Raw genomic sequence first — 20406 nt, 5'->3', positions numbered from 1 at the left:
TCTGATTTGCGTCTTCTTACAATCGATTTGGCCATACATGTTTCATATTGACAAGTCTGCGCTTTTACGAACGTGGAAATAAGATGCAATGCGTGCGTACGATTTTATACTTTTTATTCTGGCAATCGCATCAGCCATCAATTATCAGCGTCAACGCGCGCTTAAAAGTATATACAAATAATAATTAGACATATATCTTCCTGACGATGATTTTTATCCTTGATCCATCGAGATGGATGTAAGTTAACCCGCAAAGTCATGTAGTCCGCCGCGTACTTTTCGTTTCTCATGGCAGTCGTAGTATACGAAGTATTACTGAGAGTAATGTACTTACGCACTGAAAGATCGATTGTAAGGGAAAATCACCGCGAGTTAAATCTGTGCTTGTATCTCAAAAAAGACTTTCTATACGCCGTGACGGCGTAATTAACAACAAACGTGTCTGACAATTCGTCAAAATATTTAAGAAACGTTGGTCGTGTTGATTGGTTTTATGAACATTTCTCTGAAAAAAAATAAGTACATTTAACTGCATATATGTAAATTTAACTGCAACAGCCAATCGCGTGACCTTTCAATAAAAGATAATTCCAGCTATCATTCTGTGGCGGCATGCGCGAGTCTCGATATGTCCTTAAAGCATATTATTCTTCCTACGTTTAAGTCGCAACGCGAATGAAGGAATGTGTTTATTATGTACAACGACGTATATCGAACGATCTCCCTCCCTTTCATCTCTCTCCTCAAAATCGACACGATACTTCCATAGCGCACGCGTCATAAATCAAGTTTCGTCGCGCTTATAATGATTTACATCACAGAAAACATGCGTATAAAAAGAGGAAGATCTCATTTGTCGACTGCGTCCTGTAGCGCGCGTGCGGCGACGTGTACGAAGAGAGACGGTCGTTCTGTCATGTATTCCGCGAGTAATTTATGCTCGAAAGAGCGTTTTCTAACAGGATTCTCGGGAAGGAAAAGAAAAACACCGCAAGCAGTCATTGTTCTCTCTTCTTACGAAAACAGATCTCCTTCGCCGCGAAGCGTCTCCCTTTCTTAAACATGAATTTAATCCCGCCGACGGGGAGGATCGAGGCTGCCGGTTCAAACGACATGCGCCACGCCGGTCTGAGGCAAGAGATTCACGCCGTTTCTGCCCTCTACGTCCGTGGACTCGATCTGTTCCTTGAGCAACTCGAGCTCCCGTATGCCAGATACCGTCACCTCGTACTTGTGCGCGACCAGACTCCGGTAGAAGTGTATCGCGAACGCGAGGAAGATTATCAAAACCGGTATCAGCACTATGCAGGCGGACCAGGCGGCCACCTGCGAGAAATCGTAGAATTTCACCCAGCAGAGTATCGCGATCTCCAGCAGGAACAGTAGCAGTCCCAGCAGCGTGGAGAACGCCCACGCGATCTCGATGTACCAGTGCAGACGCTCGTGCGGCGACTCGTGGACGAGGCTTATGCTGTGCAGATTGCAGACGGCCTCGATGTTCGGCAGTATACACGTGGATATCATCAGCGCCAGCATGTGAACGGCTACCAGCAATGTCGTGCACACCGCGAAGGCGATCAGCATCTCCGGTGGAACCTGCGTGTCGGAATTCAGCTGCACCTCCACCATGGCAACCTGCGGATAACGATTAACCATTGTCTCGGTGTGCTTATCCGTCGTGAATTATCATTCGTATATATTAAGGATTCCGTGACTGGTTCTGCAAATATCTAACTGCGATGTAAATTAAAAATGTCGATTAAAAAAGAATTCGCTGGAAAATATAATTTTTTAAATTGCTATCTCTTTTTTTTTTACTTGAAATATTTAAATAAATATATTCTATACATATTCAGGTACTTTTTTTTTAATTGTATAATATTTGAAAGAGAGATAAATGTTCGAATTTTTGCATAATTCAATAATAATTAGTATCCGTTTCTTGCCTTCGATTGATCAGAATTTTTACTTTCGCATATATAAGTGATGACAAATCTCACATGAATAATTGAATATTCTTCGCAAAAATATATTAATTTATGAGTAACTTTGAATACAAAAATTTTACTAAAATCTGGTAAACAATTCTCTAAGCATTTTCGATTAAATTTCCAGACAGAAACGAAACATTTTCTATATACAAATTTAGAATAAATGTACTTATTGTATAAACTTTTCAATATTCCGTACTCATAGAGAAAGGCGCAAGTTTTACTTATTAAATTTGAAAAAAGACTAAAAAGAAATAAAAAATAAATCGACAAATCACAAAAACAAAATCTTTAAAGAAATATTTCCAATAAAAATTTGACAAAAGCTCAAACAACAGACACTTGACACCGACTAACATTTTGATATATAAAAAAATCTTAATGAAACTTGGCGGACGCTGTAACACAAATCGTATTAGTAATAATAGACTTACCATGGCGAAACCGGAGAGCAGGGCTGACGTTTTACTGGACGCCTTGAGCTTCGCGCGGCTAAGTTGCAGTTTTCTCCAGGACAAGTAACCCGGCGTGTGAAGGCCATCCCCGGCTTGCGACATCGTCGACTGGCGAACAGAACGAACGCAAATTAGTTCGGTCTGGGCGGAAGGGCGCGATTTGCGCGAAAAGGGACCGCGTCCTCACTGTCACACGGAGGAGAGAGGCCCGGTGGGGAGGGAGAGAGAAGGGGGAGACCAAAGTGCCTGCGATATATTAATCTTGGCAATCAGGCGTTTGAATCCCCGTGAAAGCTTAAGCACGAGTAAAGAAAGAGTGGCACGTACCGGAGATCGATGGCAACGTCGGTGCCAACGGAAGAACTTGCCAAAAGTCCCGCGTAGGACAAAAAACCAATTGGTGCTGAACGAAACAAAAAAATAATAAGGAAAATTAATGAAAAACGTGAGAGCGTGGAGCGCGTGCGGCGGTTTCGCATCGACTGCGTTGCGTGCGCCTTGCGGAACCAAGTTCTGGGCGCGAGGAACGAAGCGCAACACACGCACGCACGCGTGTCTCGGGAAGTCCCGGCGTTTTCGCATGCACTAATGAGAGAGGCACGAATGTTTCATTCGCCGGGCGATGTTGCCCGATTCGATTCGCACGATCGGCGATCCTCGTGCGGCTAAAATTTTCGGCCGGGATGTAAAATGAAATCGCGAACACAGTTGGATTAATGCGAAGGATCGACGCGAAGGTGCGAGTGCAAAATATATAAGGAGACCCGAAGCGATTCGAACCATAGATTTTCAATATAAAATACCGCCTTGTTTATAAATAGACGGCGAGAAGTGCAATGCGCAAAATGAATCGCGTCCAAACGTTCCCGATTGGCAATCTACACTATCGCATCCAAGCGCGATGATCAAATTTAAATTTGCGTATGTAAGTGCGATATAAATACAATATCACCTTCTTTCTCCACGTGAAACGTTTAATAATACGCGCGATATCGGATACAGCTTATAGCGCGGAAATAGCGATCAGCAAATGAAAGAAACATATACATTTGTCACTTGATAGCAATCTTTTGTCTGCTCACTCAGCGAGAAAAAGATGTGATTGTGTTATTCAGCCCGTCTGTATTTTGACAACTTGATGCGCGAGCACACTCTTAGTTAGATATTTACTTCACTTCGAGGTGTAAATTTTCCAGATTATCGTTTCTTTTGCCGACAGGTATTTTTTTTTTTTTTTTTTTCTGTTATGAATAATAATCTCGGTTAAAACGAACGTGCGATCGGCGTGCACGGCGAGGCAGATTATTCCAATAACTGGAAAAAGGAAGCATGCATGATGCGAACATAGTATCTTACGTCATATATGCGGATACGTGTATCGTTAATTGCCGAGCTCGCAGCAATCAAGCATGCGATATCTAAAAAAAATGTGCATGCGCGATGCTTTCTTATCGCGAATAAAAATGTTAGTTAACGAACTAATATTTGCAGCACTTTTAAATACATAAAAGGTGATAAGGAAAGATTAATGTTCACATCATAAACTATAAAATTACGCTTCGCGCAATCGCAATGACAATCGTGTGAAATTTCGATTAAACAAATATATTATAGTAATATTTAAAATTAATATTTCAAAGCGTTTTGCGTCGAAAATTGTAAAAGTTTAAAGCTTAACGTGATCTTTGCGGCAATAAAAAAAATGGAAAATATGCTATTACAATGCTGTCGTTACGAATGACTGTTCGAATAACTGAGTATTAGTACGTAACATGTAGAATGAGGAATAATGCGACTAATTGCACTCGAAGCCAGATGCAACAGGCATAGATATAGTTATTCGGACGTGTGCAATCGGCAAGTATAAGTAGAGAATTCTCTAAAAGGCACGCGCCGTCGCACACGTTTGTGGCTCATTGAACGAAATTAAGCGCAATTAAGTCGATGATATCGCATCGACGCTCGATTGATCGGTCGCGTCGAACGATTACTTCTAAGCGGCTTCAAGGCGCTATTCGGGGAAAACATTTATCTATTTAAGTATTATGAAGAGAGTTCTACGTATGCAAAAAGTCATGCATGGATTTTCTAATGCATATCTCTCTTTACGATTCTATTTATAATCTTACGAACTCTTCGGTTTCCTCGCAACGCATCGGAACACCTTGATAACAGAACAAAATCTTTTTCGTCGTAACGCACAGACTGGAAAGTGATCTTAATTAACCTTGATTTGTGTAATTGTGCAGCGATTAGATTTGACGGAAGCTCACAGATGTTTTGACGAATTATTTTACATGACGATAGACGATAGACACATGGAAAAGCTGTTTCTTGTAAAAGCAGGACGGAAAAATAACAGATTTAATTATTTAAGCTAATTCGTTTCTTCAATTACCAATTTTTTCAATGAAAAATTAGATAAACGACGATTTCTTGATTTTTGCACACAAAAAACAAAAAAAGTGAAATAGTAAACTAGTCTACGATCGTCGATATGTATTTCAATAATTAATTATTTTACAAAAAATACAGAAATTAAAATTACCTATTTTACGAAAAGCAGAAAAATATTTGCTATCGAATATTTTCGACTTTCTCCGTCATTCTGCGATACATGACAATAAAAAGCATCGTCGATCAGCTCAAACCGATGACGAAGAAACAAAAATTATAACGATAAATGCGACAAGATGTCAAAGAAGAACAACAAAAATCCGGAGCGAAGGAAGCGCGTTTCGCGGAATAGATGAAAGAGAAGACTACCTGTTGCCGCGAAGGATCAACAGGGAAAAATCTACCGACCTGACAATGCTCGTGGTAAGGCTTGTGAAAGCAGTGGCCGTCAGCGCTGCGCAGATGTGTGTGAGCCACGTGTACGTGGAGCGGCAAATGCGAAGTGGCGAGCGCCGCTCCGCCGCTCTCCGCCGTGCCAAATACTGAATTGCGCCCGGTGCTGGTCGACCATACGGACATCAGGCTTGATCCTTGCGTGGCTCTGTCCAGAGCTGCAACAGAAATGGAATGAATGAGAAACGGCCTTTTGGCCAAATGGAGCGTGTTCTGTCGAACGGAGAGACAGCCGTTCACCAAGCGCGACAAAGTGAAAACTGTATTGTATAAAAGTTTCTCCATTTCTGCGAATTATGATGAACCGATATTAATACACAAAGCATGCTACTCATTAATAAAAAAATCATGTATCGTATAAATTGTGCTTCAATCACATTTAAATTATTTGTACTTAATGAAAACAAGCTACAGACCCCAAATTTTATAATTATTGTAACTACTGAAGATGACCACAACCAAATGGTCGAAACGTTTAGATCCTTATAATTTGTTATAATTGATCAAAAAAACAATGGTTGTTATAAGATGTAAATAAACTAAGCACGTAAATCCAGCTTGGGCTCTGTAGCTTGTTTTCATTAATTTATTTGAATAATTTGAGCCAAAATTATAATTTTTAACTTATTTGTACTTGTTGTCTCTTATTTTGTCGATTAATAATGTCTCTATTAATTTCAATCTTGTCCAATGATAGACATTAATACATAAAACTTTCCTAGTGGAAAAGTTCGAGAATTTCTCCTTCCTTTCGCCCGCATCAGTCTTAATTTACTCTCATCTTCGCTTCTTTGAACTTAATACCCTTTAATAATATAGAACGCGCTCGGAAGAAAGTAAAAGATAAGATCACTGCTCAGACTCAAAGCACAACAGATTTTCCTTTTTCGGTTTCATGAAACGTTAAGTTGCAAGAAAACGCCTTCCCGAAGTATTTCTATCCCGAATATCAGTTTCGTCCGCCGTTATCTAACTGTAACACCGCGAAAAGCACGCAGCGGAGAGATTCATCGACGATGTGACACATCGTCGAAACGCGACACGCCGCTCGATTTGCTTTAACGAGGGCATTAATTGAACAGCTCATGCGAGACGTACGCATACTGTCGGCCACAGATGATCGTGCCAGTGGCAGCAGGTGGAGCGATATAAAACCCACAAAGACACCGCGCGACGTAATGCAAGCCGGTGAATGAATGTCTTAAAGAATTCTCGCCGTCGGCCAAAAGCGTATGTTTAAAGTCCGTATTATCAAACTGAAGGCAAACCTCGTGTGCCAAACCTCCGGCTGAATCTCGAGCTAAGCTTCGCGAAAGTAGAAAAATATATTTTGCAGCCAAGTTTGGCTCGGGACTCACTCGTCCGGTAGATTCCGAGCTTAACACGCACAAGGTCGAAAATGTTATGCACGTTCTTTCACGGAAAGCATGTCTGGGTCAAAGCGTCATTGAAAAGAATCGTCGATCTTAGCGCATGATTAGTGTCGCAGCAAGATACAAGGCACACAGATTTTTGTGTTAGAAAAATGTGAACTTTCCTTTAATTATTTAATTTTCCTGATAATTTATTGTGATCCTAATACTGGAATGTCTATCAAATTCGAAACATTAATATAACAAACGTAAAGTAAAATACTTAATCTTACAGCTCACAAAGTAATAAATGCATCATTTATCGAATCGGAATCTGAAATCTTAACGTTCATTTAAAAAAATAATAAATTTCGAATATTTTCTAATCATCTTATATTCTCAAATTAGTTATTAAAAGTTTCACGATCACGGTTTTTAATCAAATTGTTATCTCTTCAATAAATCGCTAATCAAGTTAAATTACGTCCGTGCGATAATTTCTTTTTTTTTCTTCTGATTCAACTAAAGATTAAAGCATCTATCTGTATGCCCATCTTTCTTAATGTGCAGAATTACAGGAAAAAATAGTTAGGAAAAAAGAAGATCCAACGTAACGCTTTCCTGTAAACAATATATAATTTACACTAATCTTCGTCGTGTGAGTCAACATCCAAATCATATAGTTTACAAATACGTTTCATCGTCTTGGGGAATGCAGATTCATTTAAAACAGTTTGTACATTCTCTCGCGGTGATAATCGTCCTTAGTGTTCGCGCTATCATCCCAACTCTCTCGTCGCGTAATTGAAATTTCAATTCGCAGAGAGGTTCAAAACTCTCTTTCGCTTCAGACATCAGAACCAATTAATTCAGTCTTTTCAGAACTGATACGTAATCTCAATAATAAATTTTAACAATACACGCGCGAGCAAAGTGAAACAACCGATATCACAAATGCATGCAAGCGATATCTATTTCTTTCCCTCTTTCTCTTCCCGTTTCCGCTTTCCCCTCGTTTTATTCTTCCCGGTATCGCAGACATTGCTGACTTCGGCACTTTGACCCGCGCCGTTGATTACGCCACTGTTGGTAGCAACATACATATATAACAAAACGCGATATACGTAACCCTCCCGCCTCGGCGGCGGCAAATCGGCCGCGGAGGACAAACATAGAAGCGAGGCGAGAGTCTCGTCGGATTCGCGGCTAGCGCGAATAATCGAGCCGGGCGATGCGGGTTTTCCGCTTTTTCGTGAAAACTATAACGATAGTGTCGCGTTGACACTGTGCGCGATTATCAGCGCCAATACTGGCGCATTAACACCGTGCCAATATCCCTAAAAATACAGAAGCCCGAACAACGCCACGTACGAACTCCTCCCGTCGCGGCTCGTGCACGAAATTAAATCGCGATTGATCGTCGGCAAACCGGTTAATCACTGCGACAAGATAGAATCATCGGTCACTTTGCAAACTGCGCTCCGTTTTGGCCGAAGGAACCCGCCGCGACGTTGGGGGATTCCAATCGCGATCGGTGATAACGCGGAAATTATTATTAACAAGGCCGCGCGTTAGCGCGCGCGGATGGCAAAAAAAAAAAAAAAAAAAGAACTCGGAACGAGCAAAAGAAAGAAATTACCATTTTCAAGCCGCGGATTGATAAACGCCGCAGAGCCATGCTGATGAGATAGATCGGTCCACTCGCGATTTAATCTCTTATCTCAATGCACGTTTCTTTACACCAGATTTATCATCTGTCCATGTTCGCGCGAGTCGCGAAAAACGAATTCCGGCGCTAATCGCGCGTTCGCAAATTAACGTGCGCGCGTCAACAGAAACTCGCGACAGATAACGAGCGCAGCGGGACGTCGACAAGAGAACTGATGAACGAGCACGACCGGCGGTGCCGGCAAGCGACACGACGCTGTCGGGTGCAACCGAAGTCGACCGAGGAACGCCGACAGATCCGCTGTCGGTGCGTCGTTTCAAGCGCGCGCGAATCCGTCCGGTGATTTCATCTCCGCGATGAATATTCCTGTTGGAATATCCTTGCGATTCACGTAAGAATGGGATAATATGTATGTAATCGTAGCATAACTCGCGGAACATATTTATATGCGACGCAGATAAGAACGGCATACATTTGCGCTTATCTCCGAATAAACAACCGCGATGTGCCAATTTCCTCCACTCGCCGTTCATCAAATTTATCCTTCGGTTGCTACAAAGAATGAATATCAATAGAAAGATAAAAATAGACAAAGAGAATTACCTTTGTTTTTCAAGTAATTATTTTCTTCTTTTATGATAAATTGTATTAATTATTTTATTCGCGTTTTTCGCGCCGGAGATTATTACATATTTTCTATTTCGCATGTTTCAAAGACGATGAACATTTTATGCATGTATTGTACATGTTGTGAAAAATGTAGCAATGTAAAATAAAAAATTTTGCAATATGTAACAATTTTTGCAAAGTGTCGCGGTCACTTTTTGCAATTTTGAGCGTTATACTCGTTTTTTGCAACACGCAGTGCTTTAAATAATATAGTAGCAAGCATGTAAAGATTTGTAATTTTAAACACGTATTTGTACGTATTTTCAGAACACTAAAAATAAAAGTAGAGAAGTAATGATAAGATGATATCTCGTATAATTGTAAGACCAGGAAGGAAGCGATTTTTGACATCAGCGTAATGGTTACAGCGCGTTGTTATGATTACGTGAACATATTGTTCCTTGAACTTTTATTGTTCCTGTCGCGATGCTCATTAAACTTATACAATTCGATCGGATTACGAAACATCATTGATATTATGCTGCATGCGCTTTAAGAGATTTTTCAAAAAAATAATAAAACGAATAAATCCATCACTCTTCTGCTTATGACAAGACAAACAGATAGAAAATTACGAATGTCATTCTAAGAAAATTTCCAGGGCTCATTTTAGTCGGAATATGAAAAGGATGGATGTATAAATTCCATCTTTCCGTGCTGTTGAAAAATAAAATCCAGAAGCGCAAATTAAGTAAATAAATCGTACCAATTCAATGAATCAATTCTAATCAAATATAAAAATAAGTCGCATTCGACACGTGTTGTTTAAAAAGAACCAGTGTTATATTATCGAAATTCGTTTTCAATTTATGTTATGTTAGTTTTCAGAAATTTGTTGAAATTATAACTTTACATCTACATATCTACAATTTTATTTTTAAAGTAGGATCTAAAATTTATAAAATTTTATGATGCCTACTCAGATTTTGTGTTTTTTTAAACATGCGCTTTAATAGCAAAATTAATTAATGCCAATCTAATTTGTTACTTACAGAATATAGCAATCTATCTTTCTATTAATAAAAATAAAAAAAGATGCTACTGTGGAGAAATTTTATATGAAAGTACAAAATACGAAACATCTTTCAATTAAAAGCTTATTTTCAACTCATCATTATTCCGCATCGGTAATATAGTATCGTATCGTATCATCAATGAAATGCTAAGTGTTATTGCATGTTAAATAGTCCAATTTAGTTAAATGAGTACATTAACCCAGAGATATCAATTAATGTAGTAATTAATGTTCTCCAAAGTCTGCGTCACTCGAAATCCATACGTCAACGTCAACGTTTAAAAGCTACACACGTTTAAGCTGACATCACATACTTCTTGTAACAGTTATGGAATATTGAATAGGCGATTACGTGTGTATGACACCGTCAAATAAATCATATCAAGATGTATTTTTCTGCTGAAAATTGCACGACTTTTCTGACGGACACGTGCGGATGCAAATGAGACTTACGTCGCATACTATTATTTACTCCGACACATGCAAAGTGGGAAAATACGTTATTACTTCTCCAATCTTCGAAACACTGTATTATCGTAACTTTTCGCAATGGCATACATGAGCATTAGACTTCTTATATTTCACATCCTACATTACTTCACGGAATGATCATTTTCGAGATAATTTTTTTACCGAGCTATGTAAACGTAGTATTACGTTACGAAAGACGAGACGCAGCTATAAATACGTTGTATATAGAATCTCATGGAGCTATTCTTTTTAAGACAATACTTTACGTCAGCGTGCTTGAAAAATGCGCTTGAAAAACGGATCAAGTCACGTTCGGGAAAGATAATGATAAAAGAATCGCCGAGTGCTGCACGATTATCGAGAAATTTGCTGAAAATCAAGGACACTTATCTATCTATTATGAAAATTATTAAAATCTTATAACAAAATGACCACAAAAGAGTCTAGACACATTGCAGAATGTAGATTGTAATTTAAGCAAGACCAGTGGCCCATAAAATTTTATTCCGATACGCTCTATTAACTCTCCGTTCTCACATTTGCTTACATTCCGCCCGAAGTCTCTATATCGAAGTCTTGTGTTTGCTTACTCATATAACAAATCTGGCGAGCGACCGAAAGAAATAAAACGCTCAACTTGATAGGAGCGTGAGTAAAAATACAAAGGATATAAAATATTTCTAAAATAGCAGAAATATTCAGCAACGTAAACGTTTCGTAAACATGTCGCACGCACATTCTTAAGGGCATCACTCAAAAAAATATTTCGCTGATGTAGTTAGATTTCTAGATATCGCAACAAGAATGTATCGCTATTTTTCGTATCTGTGAAAATATTGTTTGTCACATATAGAATTTATAGCAGTAATGTTCTAGCAATAGCTTCTGAAAAATTTAGGTACCATTGCTAAATGTTATTCATTGCATGATCTAACACGTGATTGATCTTATATAGATAGGCGCTTTAGAGAAACTTTCTTTTTAAAGTTCACAAACAATACAGATATATATTCTGTTTCTGTCATCTAAACTGATTAAGTAATTACATATGCAATATCACAACAGTTGCTAATCATTTATCTGTTTTAGTTAATTTTTTACACCTAGAAAATTTTAGCTATTATTGCAAGATCATTTTTTTGAGTGATTATTCATTTATTAGCTAACAAAATATTTGCACTTATCGCGCAATAGCTGACGCGATAGAATGGCATCTACCGATCGCAAAGTGGTCGTCCCGTTAGCAGAGAGAGAGACCAGCGGATAGTTTTATTTAGATTCTCTCTTTGAGTTGTGGCACCCGTCCAGCATACGATCGCCTATTTTGCGAAGAGAAGCCTGACGCGATTCTGTCGCGCTAGTCAGGGTCAGGGCATCCCCGATAGACTAATTACAATTAGCGCGCTTGGTCTCATCTATTTAACATCTCGAGAACGAGAGATCGCGATCTGCGTCCTTGTCCATCATATTTACATCGCAAAATCGCATCCATTATTTAAATAGAATTGATATTCATGTCATAAGATGTTGGCGATTAAGAAATAAATTTTTTACCGAGTAAAATTTGTGCTATTTGATACAAGTATCACACATTGGAGACTGAGATTTGCGAATTATAGATTAGAATTCCATCAATCAGATTATCTCAATCTTGCTCCACTTTGTCTCTTGATCGATTCTGATCGATTTCCAATTCGCAAGCTTCAGCCTTCAATGCATGGTTCGATAGAAGTCTGAGATTCATTAAACCGCCAATGTTAACAACGTAAATCCAGCGCGTTGCACTTTTGTCCGATTAAAAATATAATGTAGAATAAATATACTTCCTGTTAGAAAATAAAATTGATTTTGAAATAAATGATGTCAAATTTATATTTACAAAATTACGTAGCTTCCTTTAAACATTATTTCTATCGAATCGCTTTAATAGTGAGAGTACCATTAATCAAAGAAGATTCGCTATAAACGACGCAGTTCTAACCGGTTTCATCCCGACTTTCATAAAGTGAGATTTATACTGACGATCAATTATAAATAAACTTCGAGGACACTATTTGGTTGATGTTTTCTATGAAAACACACCGAAGCCCGAATCAATAAACCGCGGAATTATCGCGGAAGATAACCAGATCTTCGGTGAGAAAGGTCAGATGTTATTAAATCATATTGTGACCACCACAATGACTCGTGTGTCGCAATAATCACGATATCGGAGAAGCAATTAAAATTTGCAGCATATTGAATGAATTGCTAAAAAATCGTTACGATGAATTGCTAAAAAACCATTGCGATGAATTGCTAAAAAACCTGTTTGAATCGTTAAATTTTTTAGCAGCAAATAAAGTAACGTGTATAAAGTATATTTGTAAATTATTTAAATTATTATATCAATTTATTACCGCAGACTTAAATATATTTAAGAAACTGCGAGATAAATAATGCCAGGCTAAGAAATACAACGCGAAATAGAAATTGCAATCCCACGTCCGTAGTTCGTCCTAGAAACTTAATTAAGGCCGTCAGGTCTGTATCTTCCCCCGCGCGCGTTTTATTTAACAGTCCGAAGGAGTATTTCGAAAGATTTTTTGAGAAACTGTCTGATCAACCGCGTCGGCACGGTCAGACGGAATCGCAGACGTGTTAAATTTGCTCCAGACATATGTGTATACAACATATTATATATGTGCTCACATTTGGAATCTCGCCTCTTGGTAACCTATTATTCGCGGTATCCTGTTATTGTACGGACGTACGAGTAATTATCCAAGCTACTTTGAGCCTGAAAAAATCTGTTCAACACATGTGCATTGCCGAGAAACGAGTTGTTTCATTTATTTCGACCGCAGGAAATCCATCAAAATTTCGCTCAGCGCGAGAATCGAACGTGGAGAAAAGTGGATAATAATATTCGCGATTCAAAGGAATGATGAATTTATTTGCAACGAAGGAAGCATCAGCACGACATCTCACGCTAAACAACTCAATAGTTAAACACATATTTGTTTTCTACGCAAACAATGAAAGGCAAACTCGAAAGATAACGAATCAACATGAGAGAGTTAGCGTTCGCGACTTGTATAACTCGCTTTATTAGCTCAGCAGAAGATTTGTAGATTTTTCTTTCCATTTTGATAAATCAATCTTTGTGCAGTTAAATATTGTGTACACGTTTCGCTAAAGTATAAATAATAAAAAGTGCAAATTAATAAATCAAATTTATATTTCTCTGTGCATAATAATTTTCTTCGATCACTATTTTTTCGCAATGTTATACTTTTAGTGGCGCCATTTGGCAAGTGTTTTCGATTATTTTTTCTACTGTAAACAACGAGCCATCAATTAACTTTGCAAAATACTGAGAAAATAGTTTCGTTTATCGCTAGGTTATAACAAGGTTACAGCGAGACTAAAGTTACTGCAATTTGAGACTATTTTTATCGTTCATTTACAGCAAAAAATTCTAAACAATTGTTAAGTCACGTCGCCAAAAGTATCAAAATCTTGCAAAAGAGTCGATCAGAGAAAATCATTATATACAAATTAAGATAAATTAATTAATTAAAAAGCAATTAAAAACTTCTCTGTCGCAATTACTGAGTTCCAACGAATCAATTAATAAGTCATTTGAACAATTTTCCAGAACTTACAAGTGCCGACGTCAGCACGCCGACGGGTTTCCGCACTCATAACGGTTAGCGCCCACAGAGAACGGTGACAGTCGCAATGACCTAATTTGTACGCGAACTTCGCGAACACTTATCCCTGCATCAATTTATGGAGAATGAAATTAACGATAGCAGGCGTTGAAATTGACGATGAGCTCTATTTCCGGTGCCATAAATACGCAACGGCACTGCGCGTCACCTCGTCACATTTTCATTATCACTTGTAAGTACATCTAACATATATGCAAATGTATGTGCCTACATATACATATAATTCTTCGGTGCTTATAGTACAGAAATGCGAACTCTCGTCGAAATTCTAGCGAGATTCCAATATCTGCTTACGTTATATTCCGGTAAAAAAGAAAATCTCTCAGAATATCGCCGACAACGGGTGGATTTGCGAAAATCGTACGTGAGAGGCCGAGAAATGCGGTAAAGAGTGTTTGGAGTAACCGGCACGAATCACACAGACGCGTAACTGACACTTGGTGTACGCGACGATAGGACGAGCGAAGAGACACACCCGTTAGCGCATGGCGAGAGGAAGAAGACCGCTAGGACGAGACGCGTCCGAGCGGAAGAGAAACGCGGCACTCGGGTTCCATAGCGCGATACTCACGCTATGCTCGCGTGCGCCGACTGGCTCCCGTTGCTCTCGAAAGCGGAGCTCGCGGACGAAAAGCGCGGCCACGTACTGAACAAGGAAAGCAACGACATATACCGCGAGAAAACTGGAATCTTGCGAGTGAGCGCGCGCGGAAACTTTTGTCATGTGAGAGCGAATGACAATGTGAGATCGTTCGATCGCTATCGCGACGATAACGGGACTTAATCGTCTTACCGCGAGTCATCAGCTGTCTTGGTATTCCGACACGTCAGACGGTACGAGTAGAATCATGGAATGATCGTGGTACGAGTATGATCATGGAATTCAGAATTTTATTGTGTACGGAACGGATTGAGAAGCTAAAGCTTCGAAACAATTTCGTAAGTTGTTATTATTTCAATTAATATAACAAAACAAAAAATTAAAATTTTAGATACAAGAGAGATTCTTTTGAGTAAACTTTACAAAGAGATCCGTAACTCCTAGGAACAATGTTCATCCCTTTTTTTTTTAATAATAGCTAAAAATACCGATAATTAATAATTAAATTTGATAAAAGATTATTATAGTTCCTTGTGCATAACTCAGACTAGGACAATGTTATTTATATGCAGACGAATATGCAAACGCGTACATATTACTTTTTAAATATCGAAGTTCAACGTTTGCGTCATAACGCTGTAATAATTATATAAAAAGAGCTTACATTTGATAGAAAACAAGTCGATAGCGTTAGAATAAAATCTTCTGCATTATACATGCAACTCATATAAAAATAATATACTATAATTGGAATAATTTGCAATTGATATTATTACACTGTGCAAAATATATCTTGCGATATAAAATATCTTAGTCATTGGCAGTTTATTCTTACGAACAAGGAAAATAATGTGTTTATAACATCGGAAATTTAATCATTTTTAATTCTCTCAGGATGAATTCAGTTATAAATAGATGTAAAGGCCAGTCTGAAGACCCATTACCTTGAAATTAATTAAAATTAACGAATTAAAATTAGCGAATTAAAATTAGCGAATTAAAATAATATCGATCCCTGCATCCAACTATTTCACAATATCTATGTATTCAATGACCTAAGTTTCAGTGCGTCTAATTTGACCCTCTTTTGCCGTTCTCTTTGTAACACCCTTCGTTCCACTTGGTTGACTTATGCGAATCGGATTAATATACAAGCGTTAACATTACACAATATCCTGCCGATAATAAACTGATTTGCTTCTCACGTAAAATTCACGCAAGTAATTTCGGCAGCTGTGCTCGTACATATAAAATTACATATTTTATGTAAAATTTGTTATGTAATCATATTAGGATAAAAAAAATACCAAAATTGGTGCGAAAAACATTGTAAGCGTTTTTCGTTTGTTACTTTATGCTCTAATTAATAAAATTTGATAGGAATTTGATGGGAATCGAAAAATCCTCGTTCGGAAAGGCTAATAAGAAATAGCGAGAATGACTTGTCCAAGAACTTCGTCCTTGTAATGCAAAATTATTCACGTAGTATCTTATCAATCTTTTATCAATCCGTTGAATTCGTTTCAATTTACACAAGCTCCTTTCTCGTTATGCATTTAAATTAGCGTCACTAATTGCACAAAAACATAACCTATACAGCAGCAGGGTCGTTCACTCGTTTCACGAACCATTTTGTCCTTTGTTCATGAAATCTCGCAAATATACGTCCTAATACAATGCATACGTATTATTTTTTTCAGGCAAAGAGTTTACTTACGTGAAAATTATTGGCCAAGCCTTCGAAGTTGTAGGATGTACGTGTCTTAAGGTCAAGGTATCGATCCTCCTGTGTGATTTATTTGCTCTTTCACGGGGGATACGTCGGCCTTCAATGCCGAAACAAGGTAGTCGCTCTATTCGCATTCTCAGCTACGCGGCTGCACACGAAGCGTTCGATTCACTTCGCGAAAACGATTAGCGACTCGCAAAAACAAACCACTCGCGGATACGCATCATTGCGCGAAAGCTCACCGAATCGAGTCTGCTTGTCGGTCGCAATGCGTCTTTCCTCGCCGCACCCCCTGATCACCCTCGATGCTCGCTAGCGAGGTATATATGCGCATTGCCATACCCGAATACAAAAAAACGACTTACACTCACAACCCTCGTACGATACCGCTGTATGATCTTTTATTTTTCCAAAATACTCGAACAGTAGACCATTTGTACAGTGAATCGAGCGCTTTGTACTTTTATATGAATTCACGCCATCTGTTTGTCATTCTGTTCTTTCATTTTTGGCGCTTAAATTAGTGTTTAAAATTTTGATTTCGACGTAATTATGGCTGATTCACATTCCATTCGTCGTCTAATGCATCACTTTCAATATCCAATAAAAAATTTGCTTCCTAGAAACAAATAAATCGTCAGACAAACTTCCTAGAAACTATGGTTTTTTTATTGTATATTGATGTGCCTCGCACGCATGTAAACCAGCCACAAGCGACACCCAAAGCAGCTAAGTATTCACACTCGTCGTCAGATATCGCCACCAGCTGCAACGTAACGCGCTCTCATTATTAGGAGGATAACGGATTATGCAAATTAGCGAAAGTAGTGTAAAAAAATCAGAAATATTTGTACAAACAGATATATTAATCAAATTAATGAGATAAGTTAGGTAAAGATCATTTGCCACTAATTAATCTTAAAGTATTATTATATTACAACATCTAAAAATGATTAATCTTTCTCTAATTTTAATGATTAATTAATATTTAGTCTTTGCCGTATAAATTTTGCAAATTAAATTATAAAAAATAATATATGATAAATTTGATGTGCATCAAAAGTACATAATATACGTTCCGATAAGTTTTCAATTCTAATTTTTAAAAGTATTATCATTATTGTATAAACGGATTGATATTCATCTTTTTCAGGATTAAGAAGTAACGCGTTATTTATAACGCCGTTACCGTTACAATTACTTTTTTTCTGTAACTGTAATGGTAATGGCGTTACAAATTTTTTTTTAACGAAAAAAGTAACTTCGTTACATTTTTCGGTAACGAGTAACGAATGTAACAGTTACTTTTATCGTTACATTTTTCAAATTTACTCTATATATCTACGAATTCATAGAAAAACTAACAATAAGAAAACTTTTTAATTTATATTTACAGCATGTAAAAATTTTTAAGAAAGCTTGTTTACAAATTATTTTTTAAAAATTTTTCTTATTTAAAATATCTTATTATCAAAATTATTACTTTTATTATATATTATTAAAATTATATCATTTTTGTTACTTTAATAAAAAATAATGTTTAAAAATTTTTAATGTTTACTTACTGTAAATTTATAGTGTTTAATTTAATCTTATATTAGAAAAATTGTGCATAAAATTTGTATTATATATAAAAAAAGTAACGGAAATTGTAACGATTACTTTTTGAGTATAACGATAACGGTATCGAGTTTCTTTTTAAAATTGGTAACGAGTAACGATAACGAGTTACTTTTTAGAAAAAAGAACGGTAACGATAACGAGTTACTTTTATAAAGTAACTTTTCCAACCTTGATTATTAATCACTTTAATTAATTATTTTTTTATCATTCTAGTCTAGCGAAAACACGGTGACGAGTCACGTTCAGCAAAATTTTCATTGCTGCTGAATTGATAAGCCTAATGATATCGTATTTCACTCGCATTCGTGACGCAATTTATGTTACAGCTCGTGACAAAGTTGAATTTCAATTAATATAGGTAGCAGTTCATTGACCGAAAATTTTCCGTTACAGAATGTCTGCCGTCCTACAGTAAAATAAAAGATGATATCTTTGCTGCTCAATTTATCGTAAATAAAATCGACCTTGAAAACGAGCATGTTGTATTGTGGCCCAAAGTCAGATTTGCTTCTTGACATAGCATGAAGATCCAATGTTGTCATAGCGAGCGATTTCTCACTCTCATATTTGAACGGTGAGTTTTCATCATTCATACAACACATTTAGCATTAAATGTAATCATATAAACTCACAGAAATCGTGACTCACGATTGCGTGAAGATAATGTTCATATTAGAATGATAAATGCCGCGTTAAATTGAACAATCACATCTAACGCTGAATATGAATAATTCGAAATGGACACTTTATATACTAATTTCCTGCAATTCCATACGTCTTTGCAGACAGAGATCCTCATCATTTTCAGTGCAATAAAACAGTGCAAGAAATTAGTTATTGCTCCATGTGAGCAAAAATATTGAAAAGAAACACGAATATAAAACGAACACGGATTTTTAGCTGCATCTTATAATGTTTATTTAATGCAAAAAAGTTTCCCGTATCTGTTAATCAATTCGATTGTAGAAGAAAATTTGGTGTTAAAAATTGCAGATTTCTATATTTAACGTGAAATCTAATAGAAGAATAATGAATCTTTCGCGCTCTGATCTAAATAAATCAAGAACGAAACGTCGACGTTATTCGTCAACGAAATCGCTGTAAGGTGTTAAGATTATCGCGTCGACGTAGACGGCGGCGGAAGCTGCAAGCATCAGAAGTCAGAGCGAAAGCTACTCACGGAGTGCTACGGACGCGTCGAGCTCCGACTCGTTGCTACATCGTCGCCAGAGCACGGTGTACCCGCGTCGTGGCGGGCTGGACCTCATTTCGCAGCGGAATAACCGGACACGGTTGGGCCCGTGCGATGTTGAAACGCGCCGCCGGGATCCGCGTCGAAAGAAAACCGGCGTCGCCGGCCGCACTCTCTTCAAGCACCAGCTCGTGGCTGGGAACGGATCGCGCCGAGGTCGATGCCATGACGGCGACGGACGTGGATGGTGGGGCGTCGCGCTTGGAACCTAGCCATCGCCGGGATGGCGGCCGGTATCCATTCCTCCGGTGCCACTCGCCCCGCGACGAATACACATCTATCTCACCTTTATAGCGAGCGGACGCGAGCGCGCGGCAATCGCAACTTACGGACACTTGTTGCATTGATCAGTCGACGCCGAGCAACCGCAAACGCGGGAAGTCCTCGAGGACGAGTTCGTTCGTTCGCCTAGCAAACAATACTCGTCAGTCATCCGCGATCACCGATGATCGCAAGGATTGTACATTTCTAGGATCGTGCGCAAAGTTTTCAAGAGTTTTGCAATTTTGTGTTAGAAAGTTCTCACGGTACCGTGTCTCGCCCTAAAGGTGTGTGTATTTTTTCATATTATATTTGCGTATTGTTTTGTAGACTCTGATTGCATAAATAATTGCTTGACGCTTTTCTCATTCTGGAATAAATTGTTAAAGTACAATAAAAATCAATGATAATTGTAAAGTGTTGTAAGAATTTAGTGCTCCTAGTTTACGTGAGTCTCTACGTAGGTCGAATGTGATAACGATCAACGGTGAGAAGCCGCTACGCATGGTTTGCGGTTTTTAGACAATTCCGCGGTATACGCGAATTCTGTAATTAACCGGCCGTTATAGCGAACAATCAGCGAACTATCAACATTGCTATTTTTTGCAGAAAAAAATTCGCAGATAAAATAGATTGCCTTATTATTAATTATTCTGTGAAACGCGTTGATTGTTGCGCTTCGAATAGAAATTGCACTAATAAATCGTTTGCATTGTTCTTACATAAAATTTTGAAAGGCTTGACCTTCACGA

At 38.0% G+C, this 20406-nt stretch overlaps 2 protein-coding genes across 11 annotated transcripts in view; one reads left to right on the top strand and one right to left on the bottom strand.

Annotated features, from left to right (window-relative positions):
- Positions 1 to 97: 97 nt before the first annotated feature.
- LOC105677432 (calcium release-activated calcium channel protein orai) lies at positions 98 to 19594 on the bottom strand. 9 transcript variants are annotated; one of them, XM_067348829.1, is made up of 5 exons: positions 5252 to 5391; positions 4580 to 4610; positions 2774 to 2849; positions 2426 to 2554; positions 98 to 1635 (listed from the first exon to the last, which is right to left on the bottom strand). In XM_067348829.1, the coding sequence occupies exons 2-5, from the start codon at positions 4600 to 4602 to the stop codon at positions 1105 to 1107; spliced, it is 759 nt and encodes a 252-aa protein (XP_067204930.1). In that variant the 5' UTR covers positions 4603 to 4610; positions 5252 to 5391; the 3' UTR covers positions 98 to 1104. The 9 variants fall into 9 exon arrangements, with proteins under 9 accessions (XP_067204930.1, XP_012231465.1, XP_012231468.1 ...); XM_012376042.2 differs by lacking the exons at positions 2774 to 2849; positions 4580 to 4610 and adding an exon at positions 19322 to 19594 and having other exon boundaries at positions 5252 to 5454; XM_012376045.2 differs by lacking the exons at positions 2774 to 2849; positions 4580 to 4610 and adding an exon at positions 16507 to 16650 and having other exon boundaries at positions 5252 to 5454.
- LOC105677431 (SEC14-like protein 2) overlaps positions 16492 to 20406 on the top strand; it is a 15889-nt gene continuing 11974 nt past the window's right edge. Inside the window, exons 1-2 of one of the 2 annotated variants that reach the window (XM_012376041.2) lie at positions 16492 to 16633; positions 18535 to 18715. The gene's annotated coding sequence lies outside the window, so the exon portion shown is untranslated. Of the gene's footprint in view, positions 16634 to 18534; positions 18716 to 19735; positions 19944 to 20406 lie in introns of those variants that run through there. The other variant, XM_012376040.2, reaches the window with a different exon arrangement.

This window comes from Linepithema humile, chromosome 2 (genome assembly GCF_040581485.1).
Source record: "Linepithema humile isolate Giens D197 chromosome 2, Lhum_UNIL_v1.0, whole genome shotgun sequence".
In the NCBI taxonomy this organism is placed as follows: Eukaryota; Metazoa; Arthropoda; class Insecta; order Hymenoptera; family Formicidae; genus Linepithema; species Linepithema humile.
Note: the sequence above shows the minus strand (reverse complement) of the source record. Positions and strands in the feature narration are given on the sequence as shown.